The 15,595-nt window shown below is 43.2% G+C and overlaps 1 protein-coding gene across 1 annotated transcript in view; it reads left to right on the forward strand.

Moving 5' to 3' along the window:
* AKAP7 (A-kinase anchoring protein 7) overlaps positions 1-15,595 on the forward strand; it is a 1,654,018-nt gene that overhangs the window by 312,667 nt on the left and 1,325,756 nt on the right. The window contains exon 3 of the mRNA XM_086927038.1: positions 4,915-5,045. Within this exon, the coding sequence (XP_086783164.1) occupies positions 4,915-5,045 (131 nt within the window). The remainder of the gene's footprint in view (positions 1-4,914; positions 5,046-15,595) is intronic.

Consider the following 15,595-nt stretch of genomic DNA (forward strand, 5'->3'; position numbering starts at 1 on the left):
ATGTCATTAGCTAGATTAGTCAGAAAATTTCTTTGTTCCAATGAAAGATTGAAACATACTTTTTTGTTAGCTTTCCTTTTCAGTTTTAGTAGAGCTTGAGTTACAACATCCTAAAAGGTGTCTATATTATCATGGGGTAAATTGGGGTGAAAAATAGAACGTGGTTTAAATCCAGTACAAGGAGTCCTGTCAGTAGTCATGCCCAACTCACTTCCACTGTCCGATGGTATAGTAGTGTTATCCACATTTATTAGTTCTTGAATATTGTGGATTCCTGAAGCATCACCCACAGTGAGGTTGGGAAAGGTGCTAGGGATAGAGTCTGTTTGTGAGAATAAACCCAAAGGATTTTGTTTATATAAAAAATGCCATTTCTTAAGTTTTACTTTTCTCACAAATTTATACAGGTCTATTCTAGCATCTGTGTAGTTAAAAACTTCAGATGGACAAAATGTAAGTCCAAGACAGAGAGTACTTTTTTTCTGCAAAAGTTAATTGTCTGCTACTAAGATTGATAATGGTTTGATTTATCGTAGCAGGGTCCATTATTCTTTGTTCATTGAGCCTCGTGTTCTTGTTCCCATGGGCTCTTTTACGACTTTCTTTGATTTGCTTTTGTTTTCTTCGTTTCCGTCTCTGTTTGCTCCTCCCCTCCCTCTTCCTCTTCCGCGACCTCTGCCCCGTGGTTTTCCTTTCATCGGTGGTGATTCAGGCGCTGGTCTTGGTATTTTACGGCCCCTTCTCAGGACCTTGAATTCGTCTAAAAAATTTGGTCTCCTTGTTGGTATAGGTCTTTCTGACACAGAGCTCACGGTTGAGACTGAGAGATCAGTATCCGATCCACTTGCTTCCATTGTTGTATTATCATTGGGTGTCATATTACCAGCCTGTGCGGTTTTTTGTAGTGGTAGGTCCTCATAAAGATAATCATATTTGGGACTGTATGTCAGGATCCGGCCGGATTCATAATCCAAACAGTCTCTATATAATTTGCGTTGTTTTCTATTCTTGATATCTTCTTCATAGTGTTCTAATTTAGGTTTTAGGTCTTTCAAGAATTTTTTGACTGTGTCTTGATCAGTACTTTTAGTCAGTTCTTCTTCTAATGTTTTCATTTCTCCCATGATTACTTCACAATCTTCCCATGCATATTTTATCAAGATATTCATCATAGTTCTGGATCCATTGGCAGAGTTTTCTTGCCAGTCCAATAACATTTGTGGATTTAAGGATTCATATGATGGCATAATGTAAATTCTTAGACCTCTTGGGAACATTTGTTTGTCCACATAGTCTTGTAATGAGATGGCCTCCCACCACTTTGATGTCTCGGATTTTTAAAGTTTTTCCAATCTCTTCAGTTTAGTGAGTAGTGATGTGTCCAGATGGTTGTCATTTTTATGCATACTGCCTGTTCCTATGCCCGGGGCCCTAGCAAATAATGCTGCTGCCGCTGCACGGCGCTCTGCTTCCATGTTTGCGTGTTTCAATAAAATGTGAGTCCTTGTGTAGTAGATGGATTGTTACACAGGCGTGGTGCCCTCGTAGATGGTAAAATAAGCACTTCTCTTTACTTAATAAACTGTGAATCTACTCCCCCTTCTATTTAGAAGGTTTCTGTTGCCGTTTTCGTTTTTGTTCAGTGATGCAAAAATCGAATCACATGAGCAAATAATTCCGGAATGTGGTTGATAATGATTTGTCTTTAAGGCGTTGTAATGTTCGTCTTTAAGGCGTTGTAATATTCGTAATTCACACCGCAAAACCAATTGTCAATTCTTGTGCACAAAATATCACCACAGAACTAATTCAGCAAGTCTTCCATATGAGACTCCGCTACAGTTCAAATGTGCACGCTATCAAGAGAGGCTGCGATGTAAGTCAAGAACCGGAGCCAGCATCTCCTACAGTACAGCGGAAAGCAGACGAGCGGGCGCGTCTGCTCCCAAACGTACCCGCCCTCCCCCTCCGTGTACTTCCCACTAAGGGGCTAAAGGAGACGCTTACCTCTACCGTATTACTCCGTTGATCAGCAACTCCGAAACAGATATCCTCGAAAACAATCCAAATGTACACGTTGGATCCACGGCCGGCTAATGAACTTCTCCGTTTTGTTACACCATCCAGAGACCTAATTCACGAAGTCCGCAACCCGTAGACAGATGGTGAGTAAAACCGAGCAGGTCACTCGGTAATTCAATTGCACACAGCAGTTTCTTCAAAGAAACACTCACACTTGGGATAGATCACAGTTTATTACGGCAAAGTTACGCGTTTCGACAGCTAAGCTGTCTTGATCACACAATTTGCAAATTTACACAGGGAGTCTATACATAGGAGTTTGACACTAACTAAGGACTAAAAGTTTGGTAACTATTGTCCAGGTTTCCACATGGCGGCCATCTTAGAGTGGTAAACTTATACCTGTAGGATATCAAAGATGTTCAAGTATCCAATATAATTCCCTCAAAAAGAAGTCGACATACTTCGAGACATTTTCAAGGGCACTCCCAATGGATGACACTATGGGTCTCCCTGGTGGAGAAGTGGGACTCTTATGTACTTTCGGGAGAAGATACAATATGGACAGTTTAGGGTAATCTCTTTTCAAAAAACAGTACTCCTCCCACGTTAACCAGCCCGATTGTTCCCATTGTTTCAAACGTTCCCAAATATCAATGATGTTGTTGTTATATATCTCTGTATTCACTGGAATATAGAATTGTCTATCATCCAATTGTCTCTGTGCCTCCTTGATGTAAAGGTCCTTTGGCCAGAGAACAATATTGCCCCCTTTGTCTGCGGGGCGAATGATGATGTCTATATCATTAGCTAGATTAGTCAGAACATTTCTTTGTTCCAATGAAAGATTGAAACATACTTTTTTGTTAGCTTTCCTTTTCAGTTTTAGTAGAGCTTGAGTTACAACATCCTGAAAGGTGTCTATTTTGTCATGGGGTAAATTGGGGTAAAAAATAGAACGTGGTTTAAATCCAGTACAAGGAGTCCTGTCAGTAGTCATACCCAACTCACTTCCACTGTCCGATGGTATAGTAGTGTTATCCACATTTAGTAGTTCTTGAATATTGTGGATTCCTGAAGCATCACCCACAGTGAGGTTGGGAAAGGTATATATAGTTATAATTTCTGTTTATTAACAGGAGAGAACCTAAGCAGTTTCTTGCATTATTACGACGCTATGTTGAATACATATGCTATACCAATCTACAAATCTGCTTAACATATGATTTCCTCATATGAAAAAATGTATATAGAAAAAATGTATATATATGAATTTCATGTATATAGCAATTTACTACTATTTGTCTAATCTCCTTGCACACTCAGAATTGTACATATATGTGTAAATATATTGGATACTTGAACATCTTTGATATCCTACAGGTATAAGTTTACCACTCTAAGATGGCCGCCATGTGGAAACCTGGACACTAGTTACCAAACTTTTAGTCCTTTGTTAGTGTCAAACTCCTATGTATAGACTCCCTGTGTAAATTTGCAAATTGTGTGATCAAGTCAGCTTAGCTGTCGAAACGCGTAACTTTGCCGTAATAAACTGTGATCTATCCCAAGTGCGAGTGTTTCTTTGAAGAAACTGCTGTGTGGAATTGAATTACCTGCTTGGTTTTACTCGCCATCTGTCTACGGGCTGTGGACTTCATGAATCAGGTCTCTGGCTGGTGTAATATATATATATCTATATATATCTATATATATCTATATATATATATATATATATATATATATATATATATATATATATATATGTGTATATCTTTCTGATCTCTTGCATGTATCATATCAGTTGCTGCTTGATTAATATTCAGTATTATTCATACATTTAATGAGTATTAATCAGTATTATTCATGCATTTAGATTATAGGTTGACACATATACTTGAATCTTATGCATTTGGCATCTGAGACAGTCTTTGTTTAGAGAGTATTATGTAATAAACCCCAAGCTATATTCTAAAAAAAGTAGAGTCTTTGCATTACTGTTAAATAAAACCCCTTTTCAAAAGGTGCTGTTTGTTTTGTGTTGAAGTCTTGCTGTGCAAGGGGTGGTAAGTCATTCATTACATGCTCAAAAGTGTATATTATTTAAGGGTGTAGTGGTAAAAGTACCATGCTTTGGGTGAGGGCTGGGTCTTGCCTCAGCCTAAGGGGGATGTTGCAGTTAGGATCTGTCCTTTTTGTGAAAACCAGATTCATTACAGACCCCCAGAGCAGTAGGGCAAAGAAGCAGGGCTGGTGCCTCATCATAGCTTTAGCAGGGGCCGGCAATCTTGATCAGCTCCAGGTTCCGCCTAAATCACCCTTCCTAATAGGCAATTTCCTTATGGGTCTGTAATGAAGATTTCAGCGCCTCTCTGTCTCGGAATTTCCAGGTACGATATTATTGCATCAGAAGTCCAGTCCCAGGTACCTTATATTTTGGGCTTAATTTCTGCAGCTTAGGACACAGGTAAGTATTAACATCATTTGACCGGCCTTCAACTCTCCCACGAACAACCACTAACACACCACCAACCATGTTCAACTAGTTCAGAAGTACCTACCCCTCCTCCCGTCGCACATGGCCTATAAGAAATCTAGATTGCGTAATTATGAGACCCATGTGATAAGAGTGTTGCATAAATAGGAATGAAGACGATAAATAAATACATCTTTCTTTTTTTCTCAGTCAGTTTATGTATAGTGTTGCAGAATTCGAGGTGGCTTTAGCACAAATTTTAACCACACAACTGTTTTGGTTTGTTATCCCTTCCAGTTATACAGAAGAAAAATACATCAGTACTTTTATATAAATGAGTGTATACATCTGTTGTTTACATTTAGATAGACTGATTCTTCAAGGAGTACTATTTTTTGTTCCTTGCATGTTTTTAGTTCCCAGCAAATCCGGCAAAACAGCCAATCAGAAGAGAAAACAAAAAGATAAAAAGAAGAGTAAAGATGATCTCAAAGAAAAGAAATCCCGGCCGAACTATTTTATATCTCTTCCAATTACAAACCCTAAGGTAAGTCAACGTGAGTCTGAAACGTTCACTGCAAGAGAAGCGTGGCACTTTGCTCATTCCCTACTGGGTACTTAATTATCTGATCATTCTAATCACTCAACAGTTTTCAGGTTAAACGCATTTATTACACAATGTCGGTTAAATATTTTGGCTATTAATACAAGCATTGTTCAGCAAGGAACCTTCCTTCTTTGTGTTCAAGGCCAAACTGAGAACCAAAAGCGCTCTAGCAAAAATGTTCAAACCAGCCCCACCTAAAATGTTGAAACTAGCACTGCTCCTCTCCTGCCGTTCTTTCCAATCTCTCTTTCTCCCTCCTTTGCCTGCCAGCTGACATATACCTTGGGGAATTGGAGATAGAGGCAGCAGCCACCGACTTCCGAAAAACAAGCATTTGCTATGCAATAGGTATCGCATTTACGAGAGTTTGAGCTATAGGCATTGACAATGCCTTTCATTTATGTGTTGTTTTTAAAACAGATAAATAAAAGGCATTGTCACTTACAATGCTAATAGCTTAAACTCTAGCAAATGCGGGACGTATTGCATTGCAAATTAGTGATATAATAGTTTTTTTAAAGCGCTAGGAGAGAGCGTGTCCTGCCTGCAACAGCAGGCAAAACAAAGCTATTTGAGAAAATAATGCTCGGAGGCTGTAGCACGTAACAACACACCTACCAGGGGGTGTCGTCATGGGAGGTTACAAAATCAGACAAGGCGGTACTATAGAGGGACTACTACGTCTTTTGACCGATGAACAGCCACAGTTTACGGTGGACAATGACACAAGGCAATGAAAAAGATGGGCAGAGAGTGAGCGGAGTTTCAAGTCCCTACCTCACTACAGCATGCCTCGTAGAGCAGCACATGCGCTGCCCAGGCTCAACCTAAAAATGACTATTATCTGCACCCACACCATTCTTATACCTTTGAAATTGTATGAACTGTCACACTTCTCACAGTGCAATTGCTAGTAGTTGTGTTGGATCTGTAATTGGCAGCACTGACAGGTGCAATGGGTGTGCAAGATGCTTTGGCCTTTGGAGAAGGGCCCTGGCACTTACACTTTTACAAATGAAGCACTGGTGGCAAGGTGACTAAATTTGCACCGAAATGTAGATATACGGATACAACTATACAGACAATAGACAGATAATGAGTGAAAATTGGGTTTCTGTGAATATTTTCATGTGTGTATCACCAAGTAAAGTGACGGGATTTCTATTGATCCTATTCAAAGATTTGATTCCCTCCAACTTTAACATTACAAAAGAAAGAACTTAATTTTTGCTTCCCTAGCTGCTGAAGTATTTTGCAATATTTGTACAGTTCAAGTTTTTTCGTGTGTTAGAAAAAATATATATCCTAGGTCCTTTCCTATCACACTTCGCAAGATTGTGACACAGTTCACATTACAAAATGCCCTAAGTTTGCAGTTAAAGACAGAAAAGTAAACATCAGTTTCCATTTTAAAAGAATAAGCAGCAATTTGTCAGAAGACGGAGCCTAACATTTGACCTTTGTGACAAGATTAACACAAAATTCAAGGGCGTCTTTACTTCTCATTCACCTTCTGAACTCCAGCTTGGTTATTGGGGTGCTATATAATCAGTCGCACCCCTGCTTCTAGCGCCTATGTATTATGGATGCAGTCTGCTGATGCTGAAATATATGCGCGCAGATTCACGTACAGCACCCTTGAAAGTTGCTTTGCAAAAGTAACGTAGCAGAGCTGATTGAATCATGACCTGAATGTCATGTTTCGATCTCCTCTGAAATCGTGTTCTGTGATTCGGTTTAGAATGCGCGGTTCCTACTATGGTAAACCGTAATTAATCAGGATAGACTCCTTAGATTGGACTATATTCTACTCTACATCCCAATCAATCACAAAATGTAAATGTAAATGTAAATGTAGTTGAGCTTATATAGCGCACAGCTACCCGCAGTGGGTGTCCCGGCGCTTGCTTAGGGAACCCGTCCTGATATTCCCCTGTGTGATAGCCCCAGCGGGTATCCACAAGGTGAAAGTCAGGCATCCCGCCGCGAGGGGCCAGAGATCACACTCGGCAACTCTGGGCATTAGCTTGCCTCATCTCCACAACGGCCCCTCACAAACGCCAGGGATGTCTGGTTTCACCTTGGAGACTCCCAGGAGGGACTATCTCACAGGGAAAGCCAGGACGGGTTCCCCAGCGGTCTATAGCGCTACGAGGCCTGCGGTGCGGGTAGCAGTGCACTTTACAAGACACACAATTTACAATTTATTTTGCGACAGAACTCCGTAGCTTCTAATTTCATTTTCACAAAGTCTGTTGGTCGTACAGGGACGAAAGAAAGTCCCTTTTCAAGGATGGCTATTTCCGAGGGGGTGAGGACCCGGTCAGACAAGTTGAAAACTGGTGATGTATTTAGCTCCTGTAATATTGGCGTCTGGTTCTCATCTCCCATGGCTGGTAATTGGGGCGTGATCGACCTCTCCCTCGCTGTCGGCCTCTGTCTAAAAAAGGCTGCAGGTTCTGTTGTTGGTTATTCTGATTGCCCCTATAATTAGTACTGCTCCTTGTATCGCTTGTATCTATTTCTCCACCTGAAGATCAAGAGGTGTCCGAAAAAGTTAGAAAATTATTTTTTGAACGCCCTTGATTATCCCTAAAGAACTGTCTCTGGTTTTGCCGTGTATAAAAATCTTGTTGTAAGTATGGATAAACTGTTTCTAATGAGAAGTTCTTTTTGTCTAGCTCAAATTTATTCTCCTTTTGGGTTACTGAGTAATCCTTAAACTCCAAAATTTCTTTTTCTATTTTTTCAAGGAGTCCTTTTGCATCCGTAATCAGTTGATTATTTTGAATTTGTGTTTCCAAAACTGATATTTCTTGCAATTGTTTAAGGGAAATCCTATGCGCTGTTTCTACAGTAAGGACCATAAGGTCCCTACTGCATTTGGTCTCTATCCCGCTAAAGTAACTAGTAACTAGTAACTAGTAAAGTAAATAAATAAACAAACTAGTGACGTTAGAAAGAAACGGACCTTTATGTTTTATTCATATAGGGGTGACTAAGAAAATGGTAAGTCAATTCCAGTACTGGCATTTGTGTTGTTGATTCCTTCACCACTGAAGAGCAGACACAAAGTCCAGAGACACAGGCACAGGAACTGCAAAATCCAGGACAGGAAAGGGGGCCCATCACTGCACATGCCACAGCAGAGCGCGCAGATGAACCCTGGCCCAGGGCACGGTGAAGACAGACGCAGCCATGCGGCCCTGAACCTCCTGCCACTGAAGGAGGGGAGCCGAGGTCCGTGACAACTTCCTCAGCAAAGACTGAAGGCGACAAAACCGGGCCACCGGCAGGAACACCTTGCCCAACACAGAATCGAACACCGCTCCGATGAAGGTCCTCCGAGTGGCAGGCTCCAGGTGGTATTTCGGCAAGGTGAGCAATAACCTGTGTACCCTGAGCGTAGACATGGACAAGAGAAGGTGGCGAGACACGAGCTCCAGGGACGGAGCCTGAATCATCCAGCCGTCGAGATACGGGAACACCGACACCCCCAGGAGATGGAGATGGGCCACCAAGGGAGCCACCACCTAGGTGAACACCCGGGGGGCGAACCGAAGACCAAAGGGAAGGCCGCAGAACTGCCAGAGCTGGCCCTCCAGGCAGAAGCGCAGGAAACGCTGATCCCTCACAGCCACCGGGACGTGTAGGTACGCATCCTGGAGGGCCAGAGTGGAGAACACCCAACCGGACTGGAGCAGCGGGATAATCCTCTGGAGACCCTCCATCATGAACGGGAACTTCCTCACGAACAAGTCCAGACCCCGAAGGCTGATGACCACTCGGAAGCACCCCGCCAAAGAACGAACCCCATCCGACAAGGCCAGACGGCGGGAGGCATCCCGAGGAGAAGGGGTCACCACCACCGCGGTTTGGACAGGAACTCGATCCGGCAGCCCCTTGACAAGACATCCAGCACCCATCTGACGGAGGTTGTCAGGCGCCAAGCAGGAAGGAACTGGCGAAGCCTCCCACCAACCAGAGGCGGACCACCAGCGAGAACGTCCCCTAGGCTGGCATAGTCAGGATCGCTGTGGACCAGACCCGGCACCCCATTGGGACTTCTTCTGAAACTTCCGGGGAAAAGACCGGCCAGCACCACGCTGACTCCGAAACGAGGACTGCCGAAATCCGGAAGGCTGGCGGAAAGACCTGGCACCAGAGAAGGAGGAACCCCAATGGGGCGGAAGATCACGAAAGGACAAAGAATGTCAGCGCTCCTTGAAGACCTTGTGCAGCTTCTCCTCCAGCAAGTCACCAAACAGACGGGCACCAGTGAAAGGCAGCCACAAAGCCATGGAACGCTGGGCCGCGTCCGGCTTCCAATCCGGCAGCAACAGGATACGACGGGTAGCAATAGAGGAACCACAGGACAAAGCAGAAGCCCCCACAGAAACAAAAGGCAATGTCCGACAGGAATTCCGCCTAGCGTTCCATAGACTCCAGCAACACCGGACAACAGGCACCCTCCAGCATAGATGAAAAACAGGGACTTCAATCGGTCAGCAAAGACCGGGCAACACATGCCCCATAAACGCCAGAACGAACAGCCAGAAGAGAAGCGGCATAAGACCACGTAAGGGCAGAATCCACCTTACAGGCAACACCGTCCTACAGAATGATATCATCAGCCATGGAAGGATGACCCACAAACTGGCCACAACAGAGTCCACAGGAACGGAATCAGGCAAAGCGTCCGCCATATCCTGTAAAGGAGAAAGCCCGGACATAAACCTGGGCATGGAAAGAAGATCCGGGACCATCCAGCAAGACATCAGAAACAAAGGGATGCACCGGCAAGGAAGAAGCAACAGGCTTCCTAAACTGCGGCAAGAGAGAATCCTGAGAGGTACCAGGCGCAGAAACATCCGGGAACCCCATGTGAACCCGCACACAGGAAAGGACGTCAGGCAAGAGAACCCTGGAAAGTACATCCCCTGAAGCTCAACAGCAGACAGAGAAGACTCAGCAGAGGAGGAAATGACAGAATAAAGAGCAGCATAACTAGAAAGACCAGCAGCACCCTTCTTGTTCGCCTCCAAATCGGAAAGAGTCTCCAGGATAAGGCGCTCAAGCCCAACAACATCAACCCCCATGGCACGTTTCACAGGAAGAAAAGAGGAGGCCACACTGGAACCAGAGGCAGGCACAGGAGAGGAATGCTTCTCCTGCGAAGGTGTTTGCCCAAAATGAACACACAACGCCCAAAGCAGGAACAAATGAATGCACACCACAAGAGCACACAAACACCCCCCTAGGCCACTTAAATACAGCACTGCACAGTATCGGCATTCTCCAGGCGCTGTAAATGTAAATCTGTACATGTAAAGCCCTTACGGGTCTCAAAGCGCTGGGGGCCGTTGTGGAAATTAAGTGAGCAATTGCCCAGAGTCACATGAAGAGGAGCTGAGCTGCCGCCTGGCTGGGGATCAAACCGTGAACCTCGTGCTACGAAGTCAGCTGCCCAGGCCGCTGCACCACACGTCTCCTTAAATACACATATATAGGGCACACCCAAATCAACCCCCCACAGGGAGGACCGTAACAGGCCAAAATCGGCCGAAACAACCAAGAAAGCCTCACCAAACAACCAGGGAGGCAAGCCCACGACCCCCCAGCCATCCAACAAGCCATCACGAGGTGCCACTTTTTTGTACACCTAGTTTCACAGAGAAATTGCGCAGGCACACGGGAAAGGTCCACCATGAGGCGGGGGCCGTTAGTACAAAGAGCAATTAGCTCAATTAACAATTATTTTGTAAAAACAAAGCACCCAGCTTAGGCTACATGGAAGTGGTTTACGTATAACAACTAAGAGGCAGGAGCCTGCTAATGTTGAAATATGGTAAAATTACCAAAACGTGGAAATAGGTGGAACACCATCACCATGCTTACCAAGCACTAGTAAAAGCACTCCTCCAATGGTCAAGAGAATGGACGCCCGCGTATAGTCGGGCTGTGGAAACAATAGACACAGGCCAAACACATAAATAAAATTGTGTAGGTACCAAAGGTGTTAGGTGAAAATCATGGCAACCATTAAGTAACTAGAACGAAATAGTACTTACAAAGATATACAGGTGCTGCCTCTAGCGCACCTACCCCTGTCCAAACGCTCGCCGTAAGTGAAATAAGGACGGCGAAACGCGGGATTTAAAATAAACAAGTAGGTCAAGGGGAGAGGCGGAAACTCTTTCTGGTGATGTCAGACTAGGAAGTATCTCAATGCGCGTGTGCGTGTGCAGTGTGGCGGCGAAGAGGCGCATGCGCATCAATCGCATACACTCTTCCCTCGCTCATGCGCACTCGCTTGAGTGAAAAGGAAGGTGTCAGTACTGGTAATGTCTCAAAACAGCTATCAGGAATCAATCAGTTCCGCCGGTATTTTGGCACCCTTCAATTTCTTAGTCATCACTGTGTAAATCAAGTCCTAATATCATTACCGGACCACACCTCGTATATAGATGGCCTGTGTAGAAGTTCACTAATAGAAGAACATCCCGACGTAGATGCATGGGCCATATTGAGGGGCTGAAAGGATACGCCCAGGTTGCCTAAAAGGGGGAGGACTGTAATATGCGTCCTAATGTTAATTTAATTGCAAAAATTAATTGACCAGGAATTAACTTGGCCCAAGATTTCTGAGCATTGCTACAAGGCAGCTCCCACTGACCCTATAGACCAATCTCGTGTGCCCGCTGGAAAAGGGGGGGGGGGGAATAGAGTAGGTCCCACGGCCAAACTGCCGTGCATAATCAATTAAACAAAAAAGAGGGGGGGACCAAGGAGCTAATAAAGGTCCAGTGTCCATGCTCCTAATACAAATCTGATAACAAAAATTAGGACAAAGTTCCGATACAAGGGTGCAAAAGTCACTGGTGTATCAGGGTGCAAACAGTCACCCATGCATTAAACAGGGAAGGATAAGGGAAAGGTAATCCTAGGCATAAAGTACCCTTAATATGTGAGGGAAAGACATTCAACATCCTCTGCTGCCCTCACACACCCCGAAGAATGTCATGCTTCATCATCGGGCATTTTGCTCCTCATAGGGCCGGCGCTGCAATTCCCTACGGGTCCCCCGAAGGATCACTTTATCGGAGATCTTTTTGAGGAAATGCCGGATGCTGCATGAGGGTGTGTGGGGAAGGGTAAAGGAGGGTAATTCATGTACGTGCAAACGTGATAGTGTAATAAAATTCCAAAGGTATGAAAGCAGCGTTAAGTTTTACTTGATAAACCCTTGGCAGTTAAGAATACTGCTTAAAAATGACTGACCCCAACAGGCCCACTATGCCTGGGTGTCTATAGTCGCGGTCGACTAGGGGATTTTAGCTGCAAAACCAAAGAAGTCGGGGAAGAGGGAGAGGAAGACAACGTACAAACAGACAAGAAGAGGAGGGAGGGCCTTTCCGGTGGGGAAAAAGTAGGAGCAACAGCTCGCAGTATGAAAGTGAAGAAATTTTAGAGGACATACAGGAATTAACCATTGTGAACCTATCATGTAGACCAATCACAGATTCAGAAAGTTCCTTGCTAAAACAAGGTTTCAATTTCTATCCTAGTACACACATAGACATGGCACAAGCTCGGACAGACTTATATAAATATATAAGAAAAATCAAATTGGCGAAAATCTTCAAAGAAAAGGAGAAAGAAATAGAAAAAAAACAACAAGTCACACTAAGAGAAATACCAACTTCTACTTTATTGGCAAAAGACTCGGAGAGTTACCTAACTTTAATAAACTTGGATGCAAGAACGGAGTCAGAACACGTGGACCTAGACGTAGCATGCACACAGTTGGGAGCAGGTCTAAGCCAAAAAAAAACCCCATAATCGCATTTTTACCCACAAATAACACCCGAAAAAAAGATAGACACCTTTCATGAAGCTGTTATACAAGACATTTACAAACTAAAAAAACAAAGATATTTGGACAATCTAAAAGCCGATAAACTGAAGGCTTTGATGACTCTGAGCCAAGATGATAAAATAAAAATAAAAATGGCCGATAAAGGTGCGAACCTTATCATCTGAGACAAACAGGACTACATAAATGTGGTGGCATATAAACAACTGAATGATGTAGCCTATTATGAGAAGTTAAAATCGAATCTAACATTAAAAATGAAGTTAGATCTGGACAAGAAACTGAAAAATTGGTTGGAACAAGGATTGATAAGTCATGATGAACGGAAATATCTAACAGTGGAACATCCTGTAACAGCAACAATGTACTTTTTGCCCAAAGTACATACGAATCGAACTAGACCACCAGGGAGTCCAAATGTATCTGCAAATGGATCCTTATTTGAGCCTATGGCCAACTACATTGATTATTTTCTGTTACCTTTTGTTTCAACATTGAGTTCTTACATCAAGGACACAACGGATATGTTAAGACATCTGAATGGCACTCCTTGGCATCCAACTTACAGATTGATAACAATGAACGTTATATCGTTATATACGAATATAGATCACGAAATTGGAATCTTAGCCTGCAAATTGTTCTTGAAGGAAAAAAACATCCATTATACCGAACGCAACATCATGTTGGAAGAGATGATAAGAATGTGCCTGACACAAAATGTATTCCACTATGACGGAGACATATTCAATAAAACAAAAGGCACTGCGACAGGCTTTTCCTTCAGCCCGAGCTTCGCCTGTCTCACAATGGGCTGATGTGAGCAAAAATGGGCTTGGCAATCTGACAATGACGTATTTTTGAATAAAATAGTTCTATGGTTACGTTTCATCGATGACCTCCTTATTATCTGGGATGGGTCAGAGCTGGACTTGAAGGAATACTTTGAGATCTTGAATAGGACACCTGCAAATTTCAAATTCACATATGAATTAAGTGAAACAAGAGTTACTTACCTCGATACGGAAATCTACATTGAGGCAAATCAAATGCAAACAAAGTTGCACAGAAAATTGACAGCTACTAATGCAACCTTGCATGCAAGTAGTTTCCATCAGCAATGCTTATTCCAAAATATTCCATATGGCGAATTCTTAAGAGTTTGCAGAATTTGCTCAGAGAAAACGGAGTGGTTAAAACAGAGTGTATCAACTTTCAAAAGATTTGAAAAGAGAGCATACCCAAAATCTCAAATCAATAATGGTTGGGTGCGACCTAATCAAAAAGACAGAAAGGTTTTATTACAAACAATCTCAGAAAGTGCAACTAAAAAAGGTGAAGCGGAACCAATAAGATTCATAACCACTTTTTTAAAAGAATCCACACCGATTAGACAAATACTAAAAAGAAATTGGAAAATCTTGAAACTGGACAGCACTGTTGGACCAATTATGGGCAATGCACCAAGCATAACATATCGACGAGCAACCAATTTGAAGGATCGAATAACACAGTAATTTTCAAAAAGAAAAGAATAAATCTTGGTTACAAAGTAAAGGGTTCAAGAAATGTCATAATTGTAAAGTGTGCCACATCGCAAGAAACACTCAAGATATCATGATGGCTGATGGAAAAGTTTGGAATGTACAGGAGTTGATCACGTGTACGAGTGAGTACGTTGTTTATGTAATAGAATGCCCATGCCAACTCAAATACGTGGGCAGCACCATATGTGAACTGAAAAAACGTATTCTTGAACACGTAATGGCAACTATACATAAAGACAGGAGCAACGCAGTTGCTAGGCACTTGGAACCCAACCATGATAGTAATTGGAAAGCCCTAATCTTCTATGGCATTGATACGGTTAAGAAGCAGGTGAGAGGCGGTGACAGAGAAAGATAACTCAGACAAAAAGAATCAAGACGCATTCTGAATTTACGCTCTCTAACACCGCATGGATTCAATCAGAGTGAGGAACTATATATACATTTGTAAATAATATGATGCAAGGAAACCGGTGAAGAAGGGTATGAATTGCTGCCGGCCAGTAGTATATTGTTTTGTAGGATTTCGTTTTGATAGCATTTCTTATCTGTGACAGGCCTGTGAAACACTCCGATTCACAGTGCACTGTTGATGCACTTAAGAGTGCGCGTTCAGTAGTGTGTGAACTCGAGTTTCCCTACTATATTTTTCCTTGCAATATTATATAGCGCAAACTCGACAACATGGCATGAGCACAATTTACATTACAGAAGAACACATTAATTTGTGGTAGGCACTGGAAGACAAAGCGATTTTCATAACAAGAAAACCTGGGGGTCCAGAGAAAGCTCAAGGGAACTCTAAACAGGCTACTACTCCCATATAGGTGAGTTAAAGCGCAAAATCCTATCTAATCTTTAAAGTTAACCCCTTCGCCGCTGGGGTAATTCCCCCACGGTGCGGGGAGGAGGTGGGGGGGCGTAGCGGTACCGCGGTTCTCGTGACAAGCCCAGCTCGACATGAGGCACAGTGAAGTGGTGCTCATGACGAGCTGGGCGAAGTCGTGACTGATTCTCCCGCACAGGCTGGGAATCAATTACGCGTGGGCGGACCGCGGCTGTTATGA

This window comes from Lissotriton vulgaris, chromosome 6, assembly GCF_964263255.1.
Source record: "Lissotriton vulgaris chromosome 6, aLisVul1.2, whole genome shotgun sequence".
NCBI lineage: Eukaryota > Metazoa > Chordata > Amphibia > Caudata > Salamandridae > Lissotriton > Lissotriton vulgaris.